Below are 25003 nucleotides of genomic sequence, written 5' to 3' on the forward strand. Positions count from 1 at the left end.
TGAATGATGCTTATAGGAAACGTCTGAGAGATGAGTCAATCTTTCCTGCAGAGCAGAGCCCTTCACTTCCTCAGTGGACATGTTCCTGTTGCACTCTCCTGCCCTCAAGCTGACTCAGAGTCTGAAGTAAGAACTTCAGAAGGGTAGCTACGATCTTTCTTGTTTTAGGACTAATACAGCTCGTTGTAATCGTTTACTATACAATAAGCTGAATCAACATAACCATAACAACATCAACATCGTATATCAAATAAAAGCTACAGTGCAGGAATAACTAACAGCGCAAGAGGACAGGCTACAGGTAGCCTACCTTAAATATCGTTATTCATGACATAGGCATAACAGCTATATAGCCTAGCCTACTTAGTATAGCCTACAAAACCAATATTTCACAATTTCCTATGACATCCAACCAAATTCAGTAAGTTACTGTTGCACAGTGTTGGGTAATAGCTTTATACCGAGGAATGAATCCTCCAGAATTATGTCGATCTACGTTTGAAGTATAGGCCTACTGACTATCTTAATAGAAGGATACAGATGTCCCCATCATGATTATTTCAAGCACTATTTCAATCTTCTAATCCACTTTAGCCTAAATGAAAAACTGTCGTACGTCTGCTTTCTTGCCACTAGGGAGTACTGTTGGCCTTTTTCAGTATTTTCATCCAGAAGCGTAGTCCCGTGACTAATTCCCCTGGAACTCCGAGTACAAGCGTATACACATTTCCTTCTTTGCCCTGCAGTGACCACTAGCATAAAATGGATGGTGAATATTTCTGTCCATGCCCGATTACTATGGAATACACTCGATGAAAGACCAGCTTGCAAAAGTATAAACTTTAAGTTCCTTTGAGACACGACACGTCATAGGAAGCCATTGAGAAAACAAGGTAAGCGCATTCCAACAGAAAAGTTTTGACTTTGTAGCCTATTAAGGCCTCAACTAAGCTCAGAAGTTTGTGTCTAGCTTTCTAGATAAAAGTAGCCTATGGAAAAATGAACAGGCTTCTCTATACAATAGAGACATGTACACAATGTATCTTTCATTACGTAATGATTTGGTAGGCTGCTGTAGTAGTAGCCTATGGGCAAGTTAAGTTGCTCTTCACTCGCACTCGCATCCGTCCTTCAACTTTTAATGATGTTTGAAAAACTTCCAAACAAGTTAGACAATTATTTGTGACCTTTGTCGCCAGGACAAGAACGTTCATTGGCAATGGCTTGTAAATTGAAACCAACGAGAGACATGTCAACATCAACATTGATTCCATAGTTTCAGTATAGGCCTATGCTACTACTACAACCCGATAGGCTACATCAAAGGATATGTTTTCTTCTGTAGAACAAATTGTCTGGGACATGATGTTTCATAGCCTAAGTCCAACGTTCAAACCTCTTATGTCTGCTGTCTTTCTGAAAAAGTTTGGACATGGCTTGCAAAAACAGAATATGGTTTCATTTTTCCATGCTCAATTTGGAGAGACAAATTGTACAGTTGGCACAGAAGGATCTTGTAAAGGGGTTTGGACAACTTGTTTCAGAGAGTGCTGGATGGGATTGTCCAACTTAAAGTATTTTGACTATCAAGTTAATAAGTTTAGAGGAGTGAAAGCTTTAATGTTTACTAGAGAAAAGAACCTCACACTGTGTAGACAACGGTGGGAATGATATCTCACTGTTTAACAAACTAGTTAAAATGTACCCCATTCAGACACATTCTGGACACGTGAGTAGGCTTCTTAAGGCTTGTACTGCCGGTAATAGTATTACCCTTTTCAGGACTTCCCGTGGTTTGTTGTAACAAGCCTTGCTGTTGTGAAGGGGGAAACCTTCCACACCCACCATTTCAACAGCTACAAAGGCTGTTTGGGTCCAGTGTGCCCTCAGATACTCCTCTACATGTCCAGGTGAAGAGTTGAGAGACTCTTGCACATCTTTATTTATGTCACACATTACCTGTCATTTTGCAATGTAGTGGACCCAGACAAGGAAGCCTGGCGTGACTGTGCGCGCTGTCATTGCGGAGTGGGACCCAGCAGCCATTTATTCTACTGCTTAGCAGAGACAGTTGGTTGATTGTATGCCCAGCTCCCTGTCTGCCAGTGTTGTGAGAATATACAAGAGGTCAAGTCTGGTGGTTGGCCATTACTTCAGAACTGCAGTGTGGAGGCAGTGGTGTGGAACAGTTCACTCTCACGCTTCCTCTCCTAATTCTCTCACAGAGTGTGGGGTTTTTATGTTCATCTTGCAACATTTTATAACTTTTTTTGTGTTTTGGACACATCCATGTGTATATCACACCAGCATAAATTGCACAGAAGGCCTCTGTGTTTGGATGTGGGGCATTTGGTAGCCAGATTACAGCTTCTTTAAGGGTGAGTACTTTCACTTCAGTGTAGCAGTTTTGTTTAAGATAAACTGGTCAAACATTAAAGGAATTAACGTGTTAACGTGTTAACTTACTCAGAGCTGCAGTTCACGTTGAACATTGAGTTCCTCAATGTTGTCACAAGAGGTTGGTCAGAATGTCTAACAGCAATTGGAACCCAAAAGACCCTCTTGATTAAAACATTTAGAAGATGTTGTAGGCTATGTGTGTGGTAGCACAGACTAATTCTGTAGCTCTGGTGTGTTCCAAAGAGTCATGGGAGTTTCTGCGTCAGGAGTCAGGTGTAGCTCACTGTATCTTAATATTTACATTCTGAGTGAAAGCCTGCTGGTCTAAGGAAGTTTTACGTTTTTCTTTTTTTGTTTCAGACTGAAATATTCTTGGAATGTCAAAGCACTTGCTAACCATTGTTTCTGTTTCATGTTGAGGCTGATTGGAGCTGGCCGTAGATGTTTTCTCAGATACTCTTTTCGGAGGGTTTTCCTGTGTAGCTTTTCTCAAGGCTTCTTCAGTCACCAGTGGTTGTGAACAGGCATGCAGGTTTTTGAACCTGTGCATGGGCTTATGAAGTGAAAGTGAAATCTTTCTTACACTTCAATGGGTTTGGTAGAACTTTCTGAGCCTGATTTTGTGTTTTTCATGTATCCAGACCTTGATGTATGAAGAGCATAAGCGTACTTTTGAAAAGAAAAGGCTTAATAGTCTGATCGTTATTCTTTCACCATTTGCAGTAGACTTGCAATAGAACATTTACTGTAAGCATGTCAATAGAGTGCCCTTTCTAAAACCGATAGTTCCGGTCCATGGTTATGATTGACTGAATTGAATATGATTGAATTGCGTTCGATGCCGTTACGGATCAGAAGAATTATGATGCTTTGTTATTCTGTCATCTGACTGTCTGGCTGAGTGCACAAACCTGGCTTGGCTTGGCGTGCATGTTTCGCTCTTTGAAGAGTTGTGGAAGTCGTCTAAAAATACCAGGACAGGAAGGAGAATGTCAGCAACCCAGCATGAGGCTGTGTGCCGGGTGCCGGGGCAAGGGACAGAGCCAGGGTAGCATGCAAAGGGTGAACATGCCCGTCTGCTTCCATGATGGCCATCAGCATCAAACAGACGGAAGAATGGAGAGAGAAACAGAGTGTAGTGTGTGTGTGTGTGTGTGTGTGTGTAAAGAGATAGAATGAGAGGAAGAGAGAGAATGAGACAGATAACAAAAAAATAGAATAGGCAGAGAAAAGACACAAGAGAAATAAAGTGAGACATATGAGCGAATGAGGAAGGGATGAATAATAATGAAAACAGTAGAGGCACAGCAGCCAGTGTGAGGAGGAGGAGAAGAGGCTGCAGTGCTTGGCTATGCAGGCAGAGGCCCCTTGCTGTGAGCAGGTTGAATGTGACCACTGACCTGCTGTGCTCACTCTTGTGTTGCGCTTAAACCACCCACTCACCCTGGCTGCTTCAGACAATGGCCTTAAGCACATGGTCAGCTCAGGGAACTAGAACTATGTTGTTTCTCTCTTTAATGTCTCACTTCTCAATGTTTTTTTCTTGGCATCTGTTTACAGACATTAGTGGCACTATGGAGATCGCCTGTACACCGTTGCACCAGAGAGTCACAGAACCTTTTCACCACTGAAGAAGCTGCAACACCCGAGTTTCACGACGAGTTTGAGTTGCTGGCTTCTGCAGCATGGAGGAGACATCTAGCTGCCCTAATGTCAGCATTCCCTGCCACAATGAGCAAAGGGACAAGAAGAAGCGCTACACTGTGAGTACACGTGATCTCCATCCCCGGCAGTTGTCTCGTGAGATTGGGGGGAAAAGAGCAGGTTGTGTTATCCTAGATTCCTATGTCGTTCTGTCATTCAACTGATGGAACAAGTTCTCAGCAATGCCTTGGTTAACAAAATAGGCCAGCACTGTGCTGTAGGCTACTTTGGATAAAAGCCTAGCGCTATAATGCACATGTTATCATTTGTGTAGAAATCCAGGTTGCACACGAGGAGCACTAATTCAAAACGATCTAAATGGGTGTGGGATTTTATGGTTCATGAAGAGCCTATAACAAAAACAACATAAAAATCGAAGATCTTTTTTCACCATTCTCCAGGTTTACAAAGTGATGGTTACTGTTGGAAGACATGAATGGTTTGTCTTCAGGCGATACACAGAATTTGATAAGCTGTACAATGCGGTAAGTTGAACTGTTCAAGTCTAACAAGTATTGAGCAGAGCTGAACCTGTATTTCCAGGCGTTCTTCTTATCTGTTCTGATCATGTGAGTGAAAGCATGACCTGACAGCTCAAATGATGACCTGATAGCTCAAACAGAGGGCTTTTGGTGCCCAGAATAAACAAAGCATTCCCCATCTCATTCCAGTAGTTTGGTTGGAGATAAGCTGTTCTACAGAGACAGGATTATTTATATCCACGGTTTTATCAAAACACTTTTTTTCACATTTCCTCCGAGATTTAAATCCTCTTATCACTGTAAAAGTATGTGCCCTATGAAGAAGTAGTTTGACCTTGTCCAATTGAATGCTCTTTTGAAAGTGAAAGGATAGTGAATGACATCATATGGTTTTGGAAACATTAACAGCAATGTTAATGGTGCTTTGTTTTAAAACGAGAGAGGGTGAGGATAGGTATTCTGAGAGGAGTACTGGAACAAACTCCAAACTCTGTCATGTCAATTGTGAAATAATAATTGCTGTTTGTCCATTATGAATGAGGCTTTCAGTTTCTTCATGAATCATTGCATGTTATTTTTATAGTTGAAAAAACAGTTTCCTTCCCTGAACTTGAAGATCCCTGCCAAGAGGATATTTGGAGACAATTTTGATCCAGGTATTCACAATGTAAAGATGTCCTGTCTGTGTCTTCTTTCATTCGTTTGGATTTATGTTCTTTAGGATGATTGAAATAGTACAACATAACAGGACCCCTTTTGCTGTTTTAGCCTTCAGGCAGTTCTAGCAGTAATTTTGGTCATTGCAGTGAAATGCCCTCCCCCACACACACACACACAAAAGTCATGTGTTTTGTTTTGTCTTCACAAGTCATGTACATCTAGATTGTAATTTTATAATGCCATTGACAATACACAGATGGAAGGAATATCACATCAGATGACTTGTTCCCTTAAGAGAATACAAACACCCTATTATGAAATACATGAATATTTGATGTCACATGAAACTTTGAATTTAGATATTCTCCTATGAATCGGAGATTAATGAATGGGCAGTATCAAAGACTCTTTTTGAATTAACTTGTGTTTTCATAAATTCACTTATTCTGAATGAAAAATTAAATGATGACTGATCTGAAACTCCTCCAATCAGAGTTTATAAAGCAAAGGAGGACGGGGTTAAATGAGTTCATCCAGCGAATCGTGTCCCATCCGCAGCTCAGCAACCAGTGAGTGCATTGGCTAGTTATGCAGTACATCTATGAAATCTAGTCATCAGCCATACTGAAGATAATTTCAAAAATTAATTCAAATTAATTCAAATTTTGCTTCTCCTTGCAACTAGATATAATAAGTGTGATAACATGATGCAAGGTGCTTTAAACTTCTTCTCAGTAATGCCATTTACTATGATTTTTCTAATATGATCTCTAATCAGTTCTGTAGTTCATTCCCTAATGGTAGCTGGTGGCTGTGGGCTGTATAGACTTCTAACAGCAGTGGCTTTGTTTCAGTCATAGTCAGACGTCTAACTTGTGACTTTTTATCTTTTTTCTCTTGCTGACTCAAACACACAGTCCTGATGTGCGAGCTTTCCTTCAGATGGACAAATTCAAACACTTCTCAGATGCCTCAGAGGATGAGGATGAAAAGGTTTGTCAACGACTTAATGAATCTAATTAAAATAAACCTACACTGTTTGTCAACATCACAGAATTTGGAATTATGTCAACCAATCTAGGATAAGCACAAAACAATTGCTGTTTAATCTGTATGGTGTAGCAAGCATGAGTATGCTTACATTGGATCTTTTTTGTTGTTAGAACACCACTACCTCCAGAAATATTAACTTGGGTCCATCTGGAAATCCACAGTAAGTACGACACCCTTTCACTTTTTCAAGTATTCTTATAGTCAAGTCAGTTGAGTCAGTTATTGTATGTATACACTTGGGTATATTGTTATTTGCATTTTCTGAAAGAGCATGTCTGTAATTATTAATCGATATGTTATTATAAGACACACATACTATAAGCCTGCACCTACTGTATATGTGTCATACCAAGATTTCACCATGACTTGCAAACTGTATTTTGTTTTCATTTCCTCAGTGCAAAACCCAGTGACTTTGACTTCTTGAAAGTCATTGGCAAAGGAAGTTTTGGAAAGGTATGTTTATCCAAACTTTGTCCATATAACCATATTTTTGACTACAAACTGCTGAAAGCTAAATGTTTTTCCTGCGGAAATCGGGAGACTGAAATGCATTTGGGTCGCTGATTTATATTCAGCTTATATACATAAATGTGTGGATATTAACCAGTAATTGCACATTGAAGGAATTGGAAGGGACTGCTGGGGACTATGTCTCATGGAAGTTTAATGGTGAATGGCTAATATTGCGCAGAACAGCTTTAATAAAAAATGGTTAATATTGGCTAAAGTTCTTCAGAAAAAAAGATCATTAATGTGCAGACAGGGGCGGCAGCAAATGTGAAGCTCAAACAGGAACAATGAAGTCTCTTGATTAAGTTCTGTATGGTTAGGGATACAATTTTCAGTTCTGTATTTTCTCAACATTTGGGTTTCCCAAATGAGAATTGAGAGTTCAGCAATGCAAGAATGAAGCATCCATATTCATATCTCCCAGCTTTGTTTCGATGTTGGAGCTAATGTACATTCCCCACTCCTTGCGTTTCCCACAAAGGTTCTACTTGCAAAACGGAAACGAGATGGGAAGTGTTACGCCATCAAAGTTTTGCAGAAAAAGGTCATTTTAAACAGGAGAGAGGTAAACAGCTGTTTTTCTCAAAACTGTTCTATACACTTTTTCCTTCATGTTCTTATTTACCATCCATCTCTGTGTTGTTCTTTCTTTTGTGAACTTTAGCAAAAACATATCATGGCTGAGCGCAATGTACTGTTGAAAAATGTGCAGCACCCCTTCCTGGTTGGCTTGCATTATTCCTTCCAGACGACAGACAAGTTGTACTTCGTCTTGGACTTTGTCAACGGTGGAGAAGTGAGTACTTTTGAACACGTGGGCACAGCATGCCCATGCATGCTATCTAGAAGAGGGTTGGCTTTGGGCATAATAAAAACAAAAGAAGCTGTTCGGCCAGTTAGTTTGGCAAATGACTGACATCTGGCTTGTGATTCATTTTGGAAGGTCAATTTTCTGCTCAAACAGGGCAGTCTACAAATTCACATGTGGCTAGAGCTAAGTAGATTAGAAGGCACAAGGAAACCCACTTTGGACAAAGGCTGACTAATTTTGAACAGTTCATGGTCCTTGCTCTGCGTTGCACAAATGAGGTGTTAGAAAGCACAACTGCTCATATTTTTTTCAACAGGATCATGGGGTTCTTTTTTGAGTGCATCTAACTGACCAACATTTAGTCACTGTACGGATCTGTGCAGAAGCAAACAATAAAGAACATATTTCATGTTAGTTTCAGTTCTTCCAATTTTTGAAGTATAATAGAAATTATTTATTGTCCAAAAAAAAAAAAAAAACAAGAAGATGATTGGAGAAGAGGAATTTCTCCACTTGAATTTGGTGAAAAGTGTTCTGATCACATTAGTCTCTGACAGGTTATCAGTCTGGACAGTGATTTGCCACTGGGTGGTTTTTGACCATTTTCTCAAACACCATTTTCTTTAAGCACAAACCTTATTTCTTTCTCATTTTAAATCCTTGCTGTGGACAAGAATGATAAGAGTAATGTGTCACCTCCAGCACTAGAAAATAAATGTTAATGCCTTTTAATGTCAGTTGTGTACTTCCAGTAATTCCAATTGTGTACTTCAAAGATCTGTTTAGCCATTCTTTTATTTATTGAGTCTCTTTCCATTCATTTAGATAGGAGGCTGATATGCAGAAATTGCCAAGATGGCTGCCAAGTCGAGACTTGCCTATAACAGCTTTGGTTCACTATAATCATCCCAGGGAACCAGCTCCAATCATGACTGACCATGAGACCTGTGTAGTTCTCAGTGGGCTAGTTAAGCAAGAGTCCATTATGCTGATAGTGTTGGTGAACTGGTTTTGCTGCGAGGCCCTTGTCTTATTTTTTGTTTGTCTGGAGGATGGGAAACCATCTTAGATCTTGTTGGGGAAAGCAGCACTCTAGTTTAACTAGATGTATGACCGCCGCCCAGTCCAGCACATTTTTTCCACAAAAATAAATCCCGCTGAAAGGCCTATATGATTCTAACTGTCTCACTAAATTGCATTATCCACACTCAATTCTCACTGGTATCTGCTAGACAACAAGTACCAAAACATGATTAGTTCATAGATTTCACATGTAAAATTCATTTTATACAACCCCACCCCCATCTTGCCTGTTCATAATTTCATTTCTGAGAAATTCTTGAATTGTGTGCATGTGTGCGTGCACACGTTTGTGTGTGTGTGTGTGTGTGTGTGTGTGTGTGTGTGTGTGTGTGTGTGTGTGTGTTTGTCTGCGTATGTATGTTTGTGCATGTGCATGCATGCGTACATATGTCTACTGTGTGAGTATGTGTCATACGTATGATTACTGTGAATGTATGTGTGTGCGTGCGCGGGCCCCCCATGAACGGAATTCCACGAAACTTGGCGTGCATTCAGAGGGTGTCATAATGATCCTACACTTCCAATTTCGTGCAGTTTTGACTATGTTAGGTCACAGATACCTGCGATTACAACACCTCATTTTTACTTTTTTGTGTTTAACTAGGTGGCGCTATACATGAAATGAGTGGTTATGGAATGGGTTGACAGAAAACTGTGTCTGCCCTACCCTCCTTTCGGGGGGTGCAGTCCAGCGGGGGGGCTACAGATCAAAACGAAAAACGATGGTTCCATGCTATCCATATGGGGTTACATGCCCACCAAGTTTAGATCTACCCCGGTCTTTCAGTGTCCCGGGAATCCTTGGACGGAAATTTGGACATGAAAAAAAAAAAAAAAAATCTGACTAAACGCTTCGCTGCGCGGCGGTCATAATAAGGGGTTTGGCAGTCTTTTGGCATAGTGAATTTAACTGAACAGATTAAAAAGTGCATCTCACTCTCTCCCAAATGATGCTTCCCATCCCCCCTTATTGATGGGATGTCCAGATGTCTCTTGGCTGCAAGAGAGTACAGCTTCTTTTGTGCCTGGTTCATCTGTTTATCTGCTGTAATACCTGAAGTCTTAATTGTAGTTTAATATAATGTGTTATTTTTGGCTGCAGCTGTTTTTCCATCTGCAAAAAGAACGGACCTTCCCTGAGCTTAGAGCAAAGTTCTACATCGCAGAGATAGCAAGTGCCCTCGGCTATTTGCATTCTCTCAATATTGTTTACAGGTATTTCCTCTTTTGATTTTTACCCATTTCGATGACCTGCTACAAAAATAGTTCATTCTCTCATATATATAAGTTTGGCAAATTTTTGCTGGTGCCTTTTCCCTTAATTCACTATTTTATGTGCATGGAATTAAATGCAACATGCCTCTTCTCAATTATCCATACAATTTCCTTTTCACATTGACCAAAAAAATGTTACTGGACATTCCAAACTTAACCATTTCTTTGAAGTGCCTGCCTGCTGTACTCCTATTGGTCATAGCAATTTTGGTCTTTGCTAATGTCATCAGTTACAACAGCATGCTCATTTTTGTGGAATAACTGACATGTGAGCACAATTTCTTTAGAGTGCACACAGTGCACATGTCACCTCAAAAGATCTTTTCCGTTCGTGTTGGCCAAATTTAGTTAACGTTTATTTTTGGAAAAAGTCTTCACATTCATTTAGTTCAGTAATGTAGCTCTTGTGCTGAACTGCCCCAGTTTTCTAGTCACATTCACATTTAAGTGAACATTGACCCAATGTTTTCTCTGGTTGCATTCATGTTTATTTCGCCAGTCATAAAACATTTTACAGTTCCTTGGATAGATTGATAATACTAGGGAAACTATTTCTTGGATAGACCTCAATGTTGGTGGAAGTGCTCCTCACATCATTTTCATTTGGAATAGGTTGTGTTGTACAGATACAAGGAATACAACAGGACATTAGAGATGTTATTGCACATGTCTAAGTTTAGCATTAAACTTTATCATACACCTTCAGAAATCATGCTTTCTATTATTTATGAGGCCCCAATGAGCACAATTGAATGAACATTATTTTCTTCAAGTAGGATATCTGTTATAATCTAAAGTATTTTTTAAATATGAAGAGTTCACATCATAATACTCTGCACAGACATTCCGATGAAAATATGGATAATTGTGCTGGCTTACACTGAAGGCCATTGCTATGCCCTTAAGAATTGTCATTGTTGTGTTATCTGCCTAAGTATGCTGCTCCAACAAAATGGTCTGTGTCTTTCCAGGGATCTGAAGCCAGAGAATATTCTGCTGGACTACCAAGTAAGATTTCCCTCCCTCTGAAGCCTGTTGTAGTTCTGGTATCAGATTATGTATTTAGCTGAATTTTCTGGGGTCAGATTTCAAGAGACGTATATGAGGACCTGTTACACCTACATTCCCAAATCCCTTATGTCGGCAGTTGGTCATATTGCCCCCTTTGAAGTCTAGCTGAAGGTATCTGTATTGTAAGTCTAAGATTCCAACACTTTGACCTCTAAATAAGAATGCGGCTCAGTGCACCTTGAAACTGTACCATTCAGTAGCCAAATAAAATAGTTTGTAGGCCCTACAATAATGTTCTAGTAAAGACTGGTTTTGATTTTTGTGTTGTAATCCCTATCTCAGGCTAATGGAGTGGGATAAGGGAGTTACCCCTGCATTCCTCTTAAACAAATGATTTCCTCAGCTTTTCGTTGGAAGTGAAAGAGTGGCCTGTGTGGTATAATGCTGTTTAAACATGTCCGTCTGCTGTCTTTATTAGGGACATATAGTCTTAACGGACTTTGGATTGTGCAAGGAAGGCATTTCCCAAGCAGATACAACAACCACTTTTTGTGGGACACCAGAGGTAAATATCAGTTTTGAAAATGTCATTTCATTTTTTTCCTGTTTCACAATACTTTGTTGCTATTGTGATTTCATGTGAATTCCCTGTCAAAAAATGTGAAAGTCAGTCTTAAAATTTCACCCTCAATACATTTTTGACTGAATAGCTTGTGCTTAATCAGTATATATAAGCCTTTGAATGATCTACACAAAAATGTGTAATAGGCATATTTATAGACATATGTAATGAATGTAATATTGTGCAATTGTGTGCCCCATGCATGAACAGTATCTAGCCCCTGAGGTATTAAGGAAGCAGCCATATGATAACACAGTGGACTGGTGGTGCCTTGGTTCGGTGCTATATGAGATGCTATTTGGCCTGGTATGTTCTTGAACTTGAATGTATCTTGAACTTGAATTTTTGTTCAAATGAGACTTCTTTTATTACTTTGCCAATGCCAATGCCGATTTAGTATGCTGTACCAAGAACAGTTACAAAAGAGCTATCTATCATAATTAATAACAACATTGGAAAAGTGTGACATTTATATTTATACATTATACATTTAAACGATTCTCTTTCTTTTGATTAGCCCCCATTCTACAGCAGAGACACCCATGAGATGTATGACAACATACTCCACAAGGACCTGCTGATGCGGCCAGGAGCCTCTTCGACCGCCTGGTCAATACTGCAGGCACTGCTGGAGAAGGACCACACCAGGAGGCTGGGCTACAGCGACGACTTTGTAAGTGCTCGCGTCCATCTCGCACTGTTGTGTGCAGTCGCACAGATGTCTCCCTCTAGTGGGAATAACGTGTAGCCTACCACCACTATCTTGGAGACATTAGCAGTAAAAGGTGCAGGCTGAGATTTGGGTGGTGGGGTTAGCAAAGAAGGATTTATTTCGTCTATGAATTTCTTTTAATGAGGCTCTTGACAGAAGAAATTCAGTTGTGATATTGTAGACTCTTATTTAACCTCACAAGTAAAAAAGCAAAGTGTATTTAGTCACATTAATCTCGCATTCAAATAAATGTATTTTATTGTCTTTCAGAATGAAGTTAAGAGACACAACTTCTTTGCTTCCATTAATTGGGATGACCTAGAGCAGAAGAAAGTCTCACCTCCGTTCAACCCTAATGTGGTAAATTTCATTCAGATTAAGCATAAATGAATCATATGTAACAATGCAGAAAAAAATTTGAATATTTGCTCTCTCTTGCAGGATTCTCCGTATGACCTTACTAATTTTGACCCAGAGTTCACAGACGAAACTGTCCCCAACTCTGTTTGCTACTCCACCGAGCATTCCATTGTCAACGCCAGTGTTATGGAGGCTGATGACGCCTTCCTGGGGTTCTCTTATGCCCCACCTTCCGATGACTCATTCCTGTGAGAACTGGAATTCTGGAAAACTTGGTGTGCTGCGTTGAACCGGGCTCCACTGCCTCCTTTGTAATAATTGCCTTGCTTGTAGATCATTCCTTTGGATATAAGGGAAGCATTTTTTGATTAGGAGGATGGACTCAAGATGTGAGCATAGCACTTAATAACATAAAACAGAAATGAGTGAATGGTTTGAGACAGTGTGTTTCAAATCTTTATTTTTTATTTCTCAAATAACAGAGTTATATTTTTTAAAACTATTGACTTACCTGATATCTATTGGTTTTTTTTTTTGGCTTTGTTCAAAATTATTTTCCATGGTTAATCTTTTTTCCATGAATTGAACCGTAATACAGCAAAGAAGTCTAACATCTTTGAATTGTAAAGTAGGCTAGCCTATTATATATTGATAAAATTATTCATACAAATTCCATTTGGGTAATATGATCATCTTTGACATGTAAAAGTATCACATTTAATTATAAAATGGGCTGAACCATTTTGTTTTGCCTCTCACCCCTCTCACCCAAAGATTGTTATACATGCCCTAGCCGGGTAAATGTATGTTAATATAACATATGCAATTTAGGATTTTGTTTATAATGGAAACTTTGAATAGGCCGATAAATGGAAGTATGAATATATATTTTGACCTTTTTTCAAAACACGAAATGAATTGATATTTTGTGCTTACTGAAAAATATGAGCACTTTTGTACAGAACTCATCTGAGATGTAAAGTTACAGAGTTGGATTTGCAAGGGGACCATATAAAGTGCAGCTATAGCGTAGCTAGGGTCTGTTACAAGCACTAAAAAAACAGAAATACCGTACAGTAGTCTAATTGACCCTTCCCAAAAGCTCCTGTATCTTTTGTTTGTTTTGCTTTTTAAAAAGTACGTTTAGTAGGCTGTGGCCTATGGTGGTTTACCCTCAAGCTGTAAGATACTGTCCTCAATAAACGTTTCTTTGGATTGTTAATCAAGTGTCCTGAAGTTTGGTGTAGATGTAGCTTTAGAGCGGTAGGTGGCTCTGGCTTTAGCTACGTTGCTAGGCTACGACAGGGGTCTCAAACTCAAATGAGCTGGGGGCCACTTCTGCCAATGTCATCTCGTTGGAGGGCCACGTCAGTATTAAAAAATAATACAAAAAAAGAACGGGTATTTCCTAAAATGCAATGTTTTTTTTTCCCAAATACTGTATTTTCAAACACAAAACTACAAGTGCAAGACTTTTTATCTATTTTTAGACACCTGTGCTAGCAACCTTAGCTTATAAATAAAATAATGATTAAATAAATATTAATACAAATTATAAAAACAAACAAAAAAGCATAAAAACAGGTAGGCCTATTTGTGTTTCACACCAAATAAAAATATTCCCCCCTCATAACTGTTTTAAATCTGGCAAACTAGGGGTAAATTTACCCATCTAATTTGCCAAAATACTAAATACTGGATGAACATATTTGAGCAAATTTACTTTTTTTTGTCATATTACCCACATAACAAATTAACAGGAAAACACCTAAGATGTATACCAACGATAGTAAACTATTACTAGCCTATAACCACAAGGCCTACAATAAAGTATCCTGGTCAAATCAGTTCCTATATCGCGGGTGACTTTGTAGTTCTTCTAAGGCCTATTTCTACAACCCCTGCTGTCTGTAGCACGTCCATTACGGACACTTATCATCGATTACCACTGCAACCTCCAAGCTATGTTGGGCAGAGGGTCGAAATAAGCATGGTATGCTTAGTGGACACCGTGGTATACGCGAAAAGACGCACCTCCACCATTCACATCGTGGCCATCACTGTCAATAGACGATCGATCATAATCTCCAACAGGATATTCTCCTTCAGAATCAGAATAGGTGAATAACATAGCCTACCCAAGACTCCATCACACTTGAACGTTTTTCAACATTTGGTGTAGGCCTGTATCTGACGAGCCAGGCTAGTAGGCCTGCTATGTCTGCTTCAATTTGTGCAAAACTATTGCATCGCTTCCGCGTCATTACAAATGCACGTCTTCGTGTTTCTCGCGTGTAAGTATTTCCTGAAAACGTTGTGCAGCTTTGGTTTGAATCAAGGATGTCTAGCAAATAATGGGGGAGAGTACAAATGAGATTTGTCACCGTACTTGGATTTATCGTCTATTTTAATCAGTATCGTTGTTTGTCGCAATTAAAAATACCCTCAAGGGTCGGATTACATTATTATTTTGACATAGGTCGCGGGCCGGAATTGGGCCGGATTTGGCCCGCGGGCCGGGAGTTTGAGACCCCTGGGCTACGAGAACCACAATAAGAGCAGACTAGAATCTTTGATAAGACAAATGATAATGGAGGATATTCTATCCTTGAAAGAAGCAATAGTTTCGTATTTAGACAAGACTGGTGGGCTTCAACAGCTTTTAGATGACTGTAAATCATTTAAAGGTGAGCTGAATCTGCCTTTTGAAATCAATTTTAACATAGTCTTTGAGAATTGAACTAACGTTAACGTTACCGGCTAAACAAGTTAATTTGCGTTAACTTAACGTTAACGTTCATTTATTGTATCATGCATTAGTCCTACTTTCAATGGTAACCTTACATGGCAGTCAGTTGCCGTTCGTTCTCCGGTCACTGTGATTTAATTCTTGAACCACATTAAACCTGTGAAAAGATAACACTACAGTGACTAACGTTACACCACTAAAGTTAACGTTAGAGCTTAATTTACCTGTCTTTTTTGGACGTGCCCTGTAGAATCCCCTCAGAGGGATGCCGTCTATCGCTTCAGTTTTCATGTGAACCCCACCGACCTGATTGAACTAGATGGCAGATTAGGGGACATTGTTTTACATGACCCACTGAAAGCCAGAGCCTTGTTTCGGTCGGTAAGTAACGTTAGCTCAGACTGTCCTATTTAGGGTCACAGATTAAACCTGTTAGTTTGTTGTGGTCTCACTGTTCTAGTCATGTGTCTTCTCCAATCATCCAGGTTTGCTTTTTGTCCATTAAAACACTGTCACTTTTGGACCAAATTCATACGGAAAGTCAGGTGATCATCTCACGTTGGGTTATTGGGGCCATTAATTGAAACAAAAAATGGGCCTTATAATATTGGCTTAATTGTAAACTGTCTAAATGAGAACAGTTTCATTCCTTTTCTCAGGTAAATGTTGTCTTGAAAGTAACTCACCTGCCCCCATTTCCCAACTATCAATTGAGTCTTTGCGAATTTCCAAGGGGCTATGGACCAATGCGACCTATGGCCATGGAGGGCCTTGTAATTGCCATGACACGGGTCACAAAATACACACAGGGGGCTCGGTTCCTTTGTTCGAATGAGGACTGCTCAGGTGCTGAAGGTATTACTCTCAACCAATGATCGAATATGAAGCTAGAACAATGGTTTATCAGGATGGTTTTACTCTTGAATAGCTGCTACACTATCTAGACCAGGGGTCTCAAACTCAAATGAGCTGGGGGCCACTTTTGCCAATGTCATCTCGTTGGAGGGCCACATCAGTGTTAAAGAATAATACAAAAAAAGAACGGGTATTTCCTAAAATGCAATGTTTTTTTTTTTTTTTTAAACTGTATTTTCAACTGTATTTTCAAACACAAAACTACAAACAGAAAGTGCAAGACTTTTTATCTATTTTTAGATACCTGTGCTAGCAACCTTAGCTTATAAATAAAATAATGATTAAATAAATATTAATGCAAATTATAAAAACAAACAAAAAAGCATAAAAACAGGTAGGCTTATGTGTGTGTTTAACACCAAATAAAAATATTCCCCCCTCATAACTGTTTTAACCTGGCAAACTAGGCGTCAGGGTTAAGAAAACAACCATTGAATTTTTATATCAAAATTTCAAAAGGCCATGGCTTGAAAGTGGTCAGAGATAAAGTCCTACTGTAAATGTAAAAATCTTTGAGTATAAACAAAAGTTTATGAAGGGGGTACATTTACCCATCTAATTTGCCACTGGATGGCAAGCAAATTATGCACCTTTCAGTAAATACTGGATGAACATATTTGAGCAGATTTACTTTCTTTTTTGTCATATTACCCACATAACAAATTAACAGGAAAACACCTAAGATGTATACCAACAATAGTAAACTGTTACTAGTTAACCACAAGCCTATAAAGTATCCTGGTCAAATCAATATCGGCTTTGTAGTTCTTCAAAGCCCTATTTCTACAACCCCTGCTGTCTGTAAAGGACACTCATCATGATTACCACTGCAACCTCCAAGTTCCAAAATAAGCATGGTATGCTTAGTGGACACCGTGGTATACGCGAAAAGACGCACCTCCACCATTCACATCGACCATCACTTCAATAGACGATCGATCATAATCTCCAACAGGATATTCTCCTCAAAGAATAGGTGAATAACCCTACCCAAGACTCCATCACACGTGAACGTTTTTCAACATTTGGTGTAGGCTTGTATCTGACGAGCCAGGCTAGTAGGCCTGCTATGTCTGCTTCAATTTGTGCAAAACTATTGCATCGCTTCCGCGTCATTACAAATGCACGTCTTTGTGTTTCCTGAAAACGTTGTGCAGCGATTTTGGTTTGAATCAAGCTCTGGATGTCTAGCAAATAATGGAGGAGAGTGTTATATTCCTATAACACTAAATGAGTGTTATACAAATGAGATTTGTCACCGTACTTGGATCTATCGTCTATTTTAATCAGTATCGTTGTTTGTCGCGATTAAAAAATACCCTCAAGGGCCGGATTACATTATTATTTTGACATAGGTCGCGGGCCGGACGCGGGCCGGGAGTTTGAGACCCCTGATCTAGACATTTTTGAGTAGGGGCTTCATTTATGCATTTATTTGACATGGATCACTCACCTTGGCAGTGTCCATGCATATGATAGATTCCCCTGATACACATTTTTCTTTTCTATAACCTTCTTGGTCTCTGCACTGATGGATCTTGGCTCCTCTGATCTACAGGATTTCATCACATTCGAGTGCACGCCCCAGGAGCCACAGAGACGGCCACAGTCAGGAGTGACTTCACCTGCCTCCTCTGCTCCTCGCCACTTAAAGAGGACGTCAAGTCCAGAGTGCTGGGGGGTGAGCCAGTCTGGTCCAGCACCTAGTGGACACACCTCGTTAAATGAGCCAATCTAAGCAGGCAGCATTTCAAAAGAAAGTGTGTGCACGTTAAAGTAGAAGTGTTGATTTAGGCATGAGCGGTGAGATGGAGACCAGTGGGAAATGTTCTGTTACTGTTACAGATAAGCAGCTGGTGGAACTGATACATGTTGATGCACTGGATGTGCTGGGAGTTCACCCACCTTCCTCGCTCAGATATCAGTCTGTCACCCTGTTCCTGAGAGGTATCTATCCACAGCTGCATTTCTGTACTTGTCAGTACTGGTGTTTGGGGGATGTCACTAGGCTTTAGTTTTCCATGTTAGATGCATTTAGCAGGAGGTCTTTTATTATGGTACACTTCCCATGCGGACAGGCTCATTGAAGTCTAGCGGCTTCACTGGTAAATGTCATTTTGAAAATTCCCCGTAGTTTGCTCACCACTTTCAATGCTTCCAAATTCTTGTGAGACATGAAATTCTTTGGGGTGAACACAATCAGGTAAACTACTTTAGGGTTGGAAAAAAGATGTCTGCAATTTACTCCATATTCTTAAATGAACTTTTTAGACACAGAGCCTTTTAGAGACTTCAAATAAATAGACTCAGGAGCTGGCTGCCATGCAGTTGCCCCCAGTGTAATATTGAGTGTTCTTGTCCCTTCCAATAATATTGTCCAGTCAGGTCTCTTGGGGGCCTGTCTATTCTCGGTGCCAGTATTAGCATATGCTGTTGACCCAGTCTAAGAGAGGAATTCAATACATTTGGCTCCAGTTACTAAACATATATGTTAAAAAAGGTAAGGAACACTCATTAGCTAGCAGCACACATAGTGGGATCTTTGTTCACAAAACCACGCTTTGTTTCTTTTGGCAGCCGCGCTAGGTGGCATGCACGGCTGTTAAATAATCAGCGAGAACAACTCTCCCCTGGACTATTATTGTTTAGTTTCTTAATGATTAGATGAACTGTGCAACTCCATGAGAATCGGACGGCTCTACAGGGTGGTGGGCATTCCGGCGCACGTCCACCAGTGGCCCACTGTCACCTGGAGCGTGGAGGCCAGCAGCATTCAGCCGTGGATGCCAGAGAGTAAGGACCCACTTTAGCATTCCTGATGACATGACATTCTCGCTCTACCATCTCTATTTTATTTATTTATGCCAATTATTTTCTGGTTTATTTAACAGGACCAGTGCATATTGCTATTAAACAAGTTAATGATCTGTATTAGCCTAGGCCAATAGCCTTTAGCCTGGCACCGCCTGTCAGTTGCTCCCAATTCAGCTTTCACTGGTTATACTAGGTTAACTTTGTTGCCCTTATGTTATAATATAATTATATTAGGGCTGTCAAAATAACTGATTCATTTTGATTAATTAATTTGAGAAAAAATAACTGATTAAAAAAAATTAGTGCAGATTAATCGATTCCGTATGACCTTTGACCCCGAGCCGTTCTAGTCAGTAAAAATTAGACTGTAAACTGAAGGAGAGAGAAGAAAATGTGCTGCCTGGATCATTGATTGGAACATTTACTTTTAAAAAATGGCCTGATGGTGTTGATAAAAATAAAGTGTTGAAAATAAAGTCCTCTGCAATGTCTGCAGCAAGGAATTTGCATATCACCGGAGTTCATCAACTCTATAGTCGCACATCAATGCAAAGAAATAAGTGTTGACATTGAGGGGAGTGTTAATTTATTTTCATTGTGTCCCCTAGGTTATATCTGTGGCCTGAAATGCCTTGTATGTGAAAAAAAAACTTCTTTCCAAAGCACTGTTGAATTTATTTCCTCAGCATAGTAGGTCATATCATAGATTATTATGGCCATTATTTGAACAGTGAAAATAATAATGAAAGAGTTTTTGAACTTTAATGTCAGTAATGCTGATTATTCAATGATTCATTTGAATTTAAATATTTAAAATACTTTCACAGCAAAGATTATATATGCGATTAATTTAGATGAATTAATCACAGAGTATGTAATTAATTAGATTAATTTTTTTAATCGATTGACAGCCCTAATTTATATTTCTTTATATTGAAAAGTGTTAGGGTAATCTTGGGATAATAGTATCAAATTAGGTTCTAATCCTTCATTCTCATTTGTATATTACCTAGATCCCTGCAAAGTCAGTAAAAACTTCCAGGCTTTGTTTACGTCCATGGGCGGGTCTCCATGGAGGTTCTCTGCTGTGGTGACCAACTCATTCGGTGCCCAGGTGGTTCCACCAGGCCTCTACACCACCCTGAAGCTGGGTCTTCTGCTGAGCCTGGTTCATAGTGGAGACACAGGCCTGGACTCACACACGTGGCTGGATGTGCTGGCACTGACCAGCGATACTCTCATCATAGACAGGTTCTGTAAACACCAACACTAAGTTTGGTACTGATGACTAGATAGATAGATAGATAGACAGACAGACCGACCAGTGCTAGTAAACACTGAATGGATACCATGAATATGACAGAAAGTGACTGACTTTGGTATGGATGGATGTATGTGTATGGATGAGGTCCAGTCATGAAGGGCGCACTTGTTTGCTTGTGTACTTCAGGCTCATGACGTATAGTCTAGCCCTGGCCGCGCGTGGTGTCCGCCACCACGCCACAGGAGAGCTGTTTTCATTGCTGTCGAAGGACGAGCATGGCGTTGGCACAGCAAACATCCACGCCGGCTCTGCCCTGCTGGCCACTGGAGGGGTGTGCCTACTAGGTGACCTCAGCATCTACAGGAAGGACAAGATGGACGCCCTCCAGTCAGGTACTTGAGGCCACTCAGATGCCTCTTTGTAGTTTCTTGTCCTAAGTAAGGTAGCTTGATAGTCAATCATGAATACTCAGAAGCCAACAGTTTTTTTGTTGTTAAGTTTATATGTGATTGTTTGGGTTTTATGTAGTGTAATCAATTCAGAACATAATGAGTCATTCTCTCATATTGACAGTGTAAATCAGTGCAAAACCATTCCTTTAAGGAAATAATCACAGAAAATGAACAATAGAATTAAATAGTGATATCATGAGAGGACCGAACATTGTTTATTTCTGTCCTCTGGGAGGAATTGAAGTTGTCTTCTGGAAGGAATTGAAGTTGAAGTACAGATCCATGATCCCTGGGTTACTGTGGATCTATGCCACTAGCTATTTCGAGCCATTTTCCTGTTCCTGATCTTACCATAGGCCTGGAGAGCAGGGCAGTGTCCGTCTTCATCCCTGGGAAGAAGTATGGAGACGACTCTGAGCAGCAGCTCTCCTTCCCCCTGCAGTGTAACTTCTGGGCGCTGGCCAACACGGCCACTACCTCAAAGAAGTCAGCCAAAAACGACACCGTAGCCTTGGGCTCAGTGGTAGGCTTGCATCGGATCCTCAGTCTGCATTATCTGTCCCGAGTATCACAGCTGGTCTTGACTAATTTTGTATTTAGATATACATTACATTTAAATGTGGCAGGAATACAATACACACAGAGAATGTGCTTGTATAAGGTCATAGAAATAAATATATAAATGTGCAGCGAGGTCATTTTCTATAAACCAGTCTATCATATCGTTTCTGCAGTATGAAGCATGTTTATTGTGGTTTAATAGTAATGTGGATGAGAATGTATGATATACAATATGTTGAATGTCATTTTATATCATATTAGATAGTTGCAATATAGTTATGTTGTGAGAAATTTCCAACTGTGTTTCCAGCATTTGAAAAATGCTTTCTTGTCATGTCTTTGCATTTGTGTCTCTTTCCGTTGTGAGGATCCTATTGTTGTCACTTCAGCAGCGGTGAGGGATATTTTTCATGGTTAGCTTGGATGTATGGACATGATTGGACAAGAAGCCAAACAATGCTTTCAGACTGTTATGTCGAAGCACATTTCAGTGACGCACCACGTCCTACTTTTCAAAAGTTAACACTTTTCAAGATGACATAGTTCACGTTCCAGAGGCTTGCTTTCTCTCTGACCTCATGGTCCATATTTAGGGCACATTCTGATACAGGAAGTGGACACAATAGACACACTCTTCAGGAGGGGCCTAATAGCTCTCACTAATGCAAACACCCAAGGCTTAATTTAGCCACAGACAAAAGCATAGACAATCACAGTCATTTCCCCTTGAAAAAAGTCCTCTGGTACACGAGTCCTCTGGTAGTCAAGTCAAGTTTATTTATAGAGCACATTTCATACACAGAGGTCATTCAATGTGCTTTACATAAACATAGCATAGAAGAGCAATAGATACTAGTGGTACACTCACAATAGTATCTGGTATGTCATTGTGAAAGGCATAATGGCAAATTATTGCTCACTGCAATTCCTACAGTTTTGATGCAATGGAAATCTATCTGCTCCACACTGTAGGAGATTGGTTCAGTCCCACCTAAGGTAGCCGAGACGTTTGGCCTGATGATTCAGTGTCGAGACCTGGGGGGACATCCGGTCTCTCTCCCAATAACGGTGCACACTCTTAGGCAGGCCATCCAGCCAGGGGAGCCTCTCTACCCAGCCTGCATGCAGTTTACCACACAAGACTACAAGGAGGTAACGTTAGACCACAGACATGTGGCAGGCAAATGGAAATGAATTTCTGACTTTCGATGATCCCGTTCGACTTGACCCCTCGCATTTCCTGTGGCTGCAGTGACTAATGAGCAGAAGCCACTACTGATTAAGCCTGACGTGCGTTTGTGCTGCAGTTTTCCTGTTTGAATAGGAGATCCATTGCCATAGCAGGGATCATAAATTAGAAATTAAGAGGAGGAAGCTCCTACATACTTTCCTTCCTGTTCCATTACAATTAGATTAGTAGAACCAATAACATGACCGCACATTCTCGTGTGTTTCCAGCAGCTTAACGCACCCTTGTTTTGAAAGCAAAGTAATACTATGTAATAATAGGGTAAAGTAACCCTTGAAGACAATGGAAACTGCACAGTACCCCTATCAGGGCCAGGTCCGCTCCTGAGTCTGCTCCTAGCAGGTACAGATGGACAGAGATGGGTGTGGCTTTGAGCTCAGTAAAACACTTTGAGACAGTAGGCCCTCATATCGATGTGAGGCAACAGGCAAAGTGTCTTCATGAGGAGCATGGAGCTGACCCACCAATTAGGATTTTGCTCATGGTAATAAATTAGCAAAAAGATATTGCCTAGGTATTAAATTAGCTTTAGACTTTAGACCTTGCACTTTGTCATTTAAATTTGAGGCCCATGTCTATTGTTGAAACTGTTATACAAGTCAATAAAATAAAAATGGAATTGTATAGAATTGAGATTGGGCTCCCCTCTCTAGCTCCTGGCCTTTGCACGGAGTCTACAGGTAGAGATGAGCCCGCAGGCGGAGAAGATGATCCATGGCTACTACATGGCCAGCCGTAGAGTCCGCTCCGACACCACGCAAGGCTCCTCTGTGTCAGTTGCCTCCATCAAACTACTGTAAGTGTTGCAGAATGGTTATAGTATGTTTATAGTACAGTATAAACAGTATATAATACAGTAGCGCTTTTTAAAGACTTGTGGACACTTTCCATAAGGTATAAAGCAGAAGTAGAATTTCAATAGGTCTGTAATGTATGGTATACCCTACAATTTAATAACACCCTGAATTTGTTGATGCACTGCAAGACACTGTAAGTGGGGACATTTGGGATGAAGTCACAAAATGTGGAGAGCCTTTGCTCAAGTCGGTTTGAGTACTAATTTGTGATACTTTATATAGCCACTAGATGGGGTTGTTCTATAAGTCATCCACCAAATTGATTACTTTTTCACCCCTTCCTTTCAACTCTTCCAAAGCGATGTCAAGTGAGGCCAATTTTTTATGTTGCCTTGCAAAATGTTTTGAAAAACCTTTCAGTGTTGTGTCAGATTATACTGAGACAAGAACCAGTTGCTTTTTCATGGTCGTTGTGTATGTGTGTGAAGCCGAGTGAAGGTCAGAGCGCAAGGAAGCAGTAGCAGGGTTTACTGTAACCTGAGTTTATGAGGACTCCTAACAGTCATTCAGCTGGCCTCTCTGCATTGGTTTCAGGATTGCACTGGCCGAGGCACACAGTAAACTGAGCCTAAGGAACCAGGTTATGGAGGAAGATGCCCTCATTGCTGTACTGCTCTGTGAGAACTCCATCACGCTAAAGCATGGTGAGACCCAAATCATATCCATCCCTGAAACAACCTGTAATTTACTTTTTGTGTGGTTTTAGATCAAGGTTAATGCAATGGTCAGGCAAAAACCCTACTCCTATTTTGGATGATTGGTAGGTCAGGTCTTAAAGCAGTCCACCTAGTTTGTGCTTATGAGCTGTGTGTGTGTGTCTGCTATGGGAGTGCAGGGGTCTCGGCGCTTGTTATTCCACCGGACGCCGTCTTTCCCTGTGATCTCCACGACCTGGAGTCTCTGCAGAGACGGGACGTTGCCCTGGAGGAGCTGCACCAGCAGGTCCTTCAGTTTGTGTACGCCTACGCACCCGGGGCCGCCAGCTACATCACCGAGGAGTAGCACTGCACTCCACAGCAGAGAAGGTAGCTGGGGCTCAGGACGTACTTTTAGAAGTTATTTTATTAGGCCAGAAAAGGAGGCCACGTTCGGATGAGGACACTGACCAGATAATAGATAGGAGGGGAAATATTTTTACCATTAAGAATTTATTTATTACATTTACACTACGTAAAGTATTTATTTCAAGTGTGCATACTTTTAATTAGCAATATTATTTACTGTAACCAATCTAATTTATGTATTATTAAAACCATTAATGTACATAGAATTACCCCATACTTCCAGCTTGACATTTAAAAATGCATGACTGAAATAAAATGGTCAAGCCAATTGCTCAATAAAATGTTGAGATTGAAATGTATAAGCAAGAACCAAAATCACAAAGCTTGGGAGGAAAAATATCAAATGACAATAAATAATTATATTAGTTAAATACCTTAAAATAAATATGTTC

General features: G+C 40.2%; 2 protein-coding genes across 6 annotated transcripts; both read left to right on the top strand.

The window, feature by feature from the left end:
* Nucleotides 1-686: 686 nt before the first annotated feature.
* Nucleotides 687-13908, top strand: sgk3 (serum/glucocorticoid regulated kinase family member 3). 2 transcript variants are annotated; one of them, XM_048265938.1, is made up of 17 exons: nucleotides 687-893; nucleotides 3961-4163; nucleotides 4506-4589; nucleotides 5170-5242; nucleotides 5740-5815; nucleotides 6164-6239; nucleotides 6410-6459; nucleotides 6698-6755; nucleotides 7294-7377; nucleotides 7477-7608; nucleotides 9809-9921; nucleotides 10953-10989; nucleotides 11471-11557; nucleotides 11825-11920; nucleotides 12132-12287; nucleotides 12597-12686; nucleotides 12768-13908. In XM_048265938.1, the coding sequence occupies exons 2-17, from the start codon at nucleotides 4086-4088 to the stop codon at nucleotides 12936-12938; spliced, it is 1461 nt and encodes a 486-aa protein (XP_048121895.1). In that variant the 5' UTR covers nucleotides 687-893; nucleotides 3961-4085; the 3' UTR covers nucleotides 12939-13908. The 2 variants fall into 2 exon arrangements, with proteins under 2 accessions (XP_048121895.1, XP_048121896.1); XM_048265939.1 differs by lacking the exon at nucleotides 687-893 and adding an exon at nucleotides 2074-2378.
* A 1302-nt stretch (nucleotides 13909-15210) lies between these two features.
* On the top strand, nucleotides 15211-24910 carry mcmdc2 (minichromosome maintenance domain containing 2). Of its 4 annotated transcripts, XM_048265934.1 has the most exons (14): nucleotides 15211-15373; nucleotides 15686-15816; nucleotides 15921-15980; nucleotides 16095-16290; nucleotides 17909-18031; nucleotides 18196-18297; nucleotides 19015-19143; nucleotides 20178-20415; nucleotides 20615-20820; nucleotides 21237-21403; nucleotides 22414-22593; nucleotides 23344-23486; nucleotides 24082-24191; nucleotides 24383-24910. In XM_048265934.1, exons 1-14 carry the CDS (start codon nucleotides 15271-15273, stop codon nucleotides 24547-24549), a joined length of 2055 nt encoding a protein of 684 aa, XP_048121891.1. In that variant the 5' UTR covers nucleotides 15211-15270; the 3' UTR covers nucleotides 24550-24910. The 4 variants fall into 4 exon arrangements, with proteins under 4 accessions (XP_048121891.1, XP_048121892.1, XP_048121894.1 ...); XM_048265935.1 differs by lacking the exon at nucleotides 19015-19143; XM_048265936.1 differs by lacking the exon at nucleotides 15686-15816 and having other exon boundaries at nucleotides 15212-15373.
* Nucleotides 24911-25003: the final 93 nt, after the last annotated feature.

The sequence above is a fragment of the Alosa alosa genome, chromosome 16 (genome assembly GCF_017589495.1).
Source record: "Alosa alosa isolate M-15738 ecotype Scorff River chromosome 16, AALO_Geno_1.1, whole genome shotgun sequence".
Lineage (NCBI taxonomy): Eukaryota > Metazoa > Chordata > Actinopteri > Clupeiformes > Clupeidae > Alosa > Alosa alosa.

Coding starts and splice junctions, on each gene's coding strand:
- sgk3 (XM_048265938.1), top strand. CDS start 4,086: ATGGAGGAGACATCTAGCTGCCCTAATGTCAGCATTCCCTGCCACAAT. Junction 4,164..4,505: donor ACAAGAAGAAGCGCTACACT/GTGAGTACACGT, acceptor ACCATTCTCCAG/GTTTACAAAGTGATGGTTAC. Junction 6,240..6,409: donor CAGAGGATGAGGATGAAAAG/GTTTGTCAACGA, acceptor TTTTGTTGTTAG/AACACCACTACCTCCAGAAA.
- mcmdc2 (XM_048265934.1), top strand. CDS start 15,271: ATGATAATGGAGGATATTCTATCCTTGAAAGAAGCAATAGTTTCGTAT. Junction 22,594..23,343: donor CCACACAAGACTACAAGGAG/GTAACGTTAGAC, acceptor TCCCCTCTCTAG/CTCCTGGCCTTTGCACGGAG. Junction 23,487..24,081: donor GTTGCCTCCATCAAACTACT/GTAAGTGTTGCA, acceptor CATTGGTTTCAG/GATTGCACTGGCCGAGGCAC.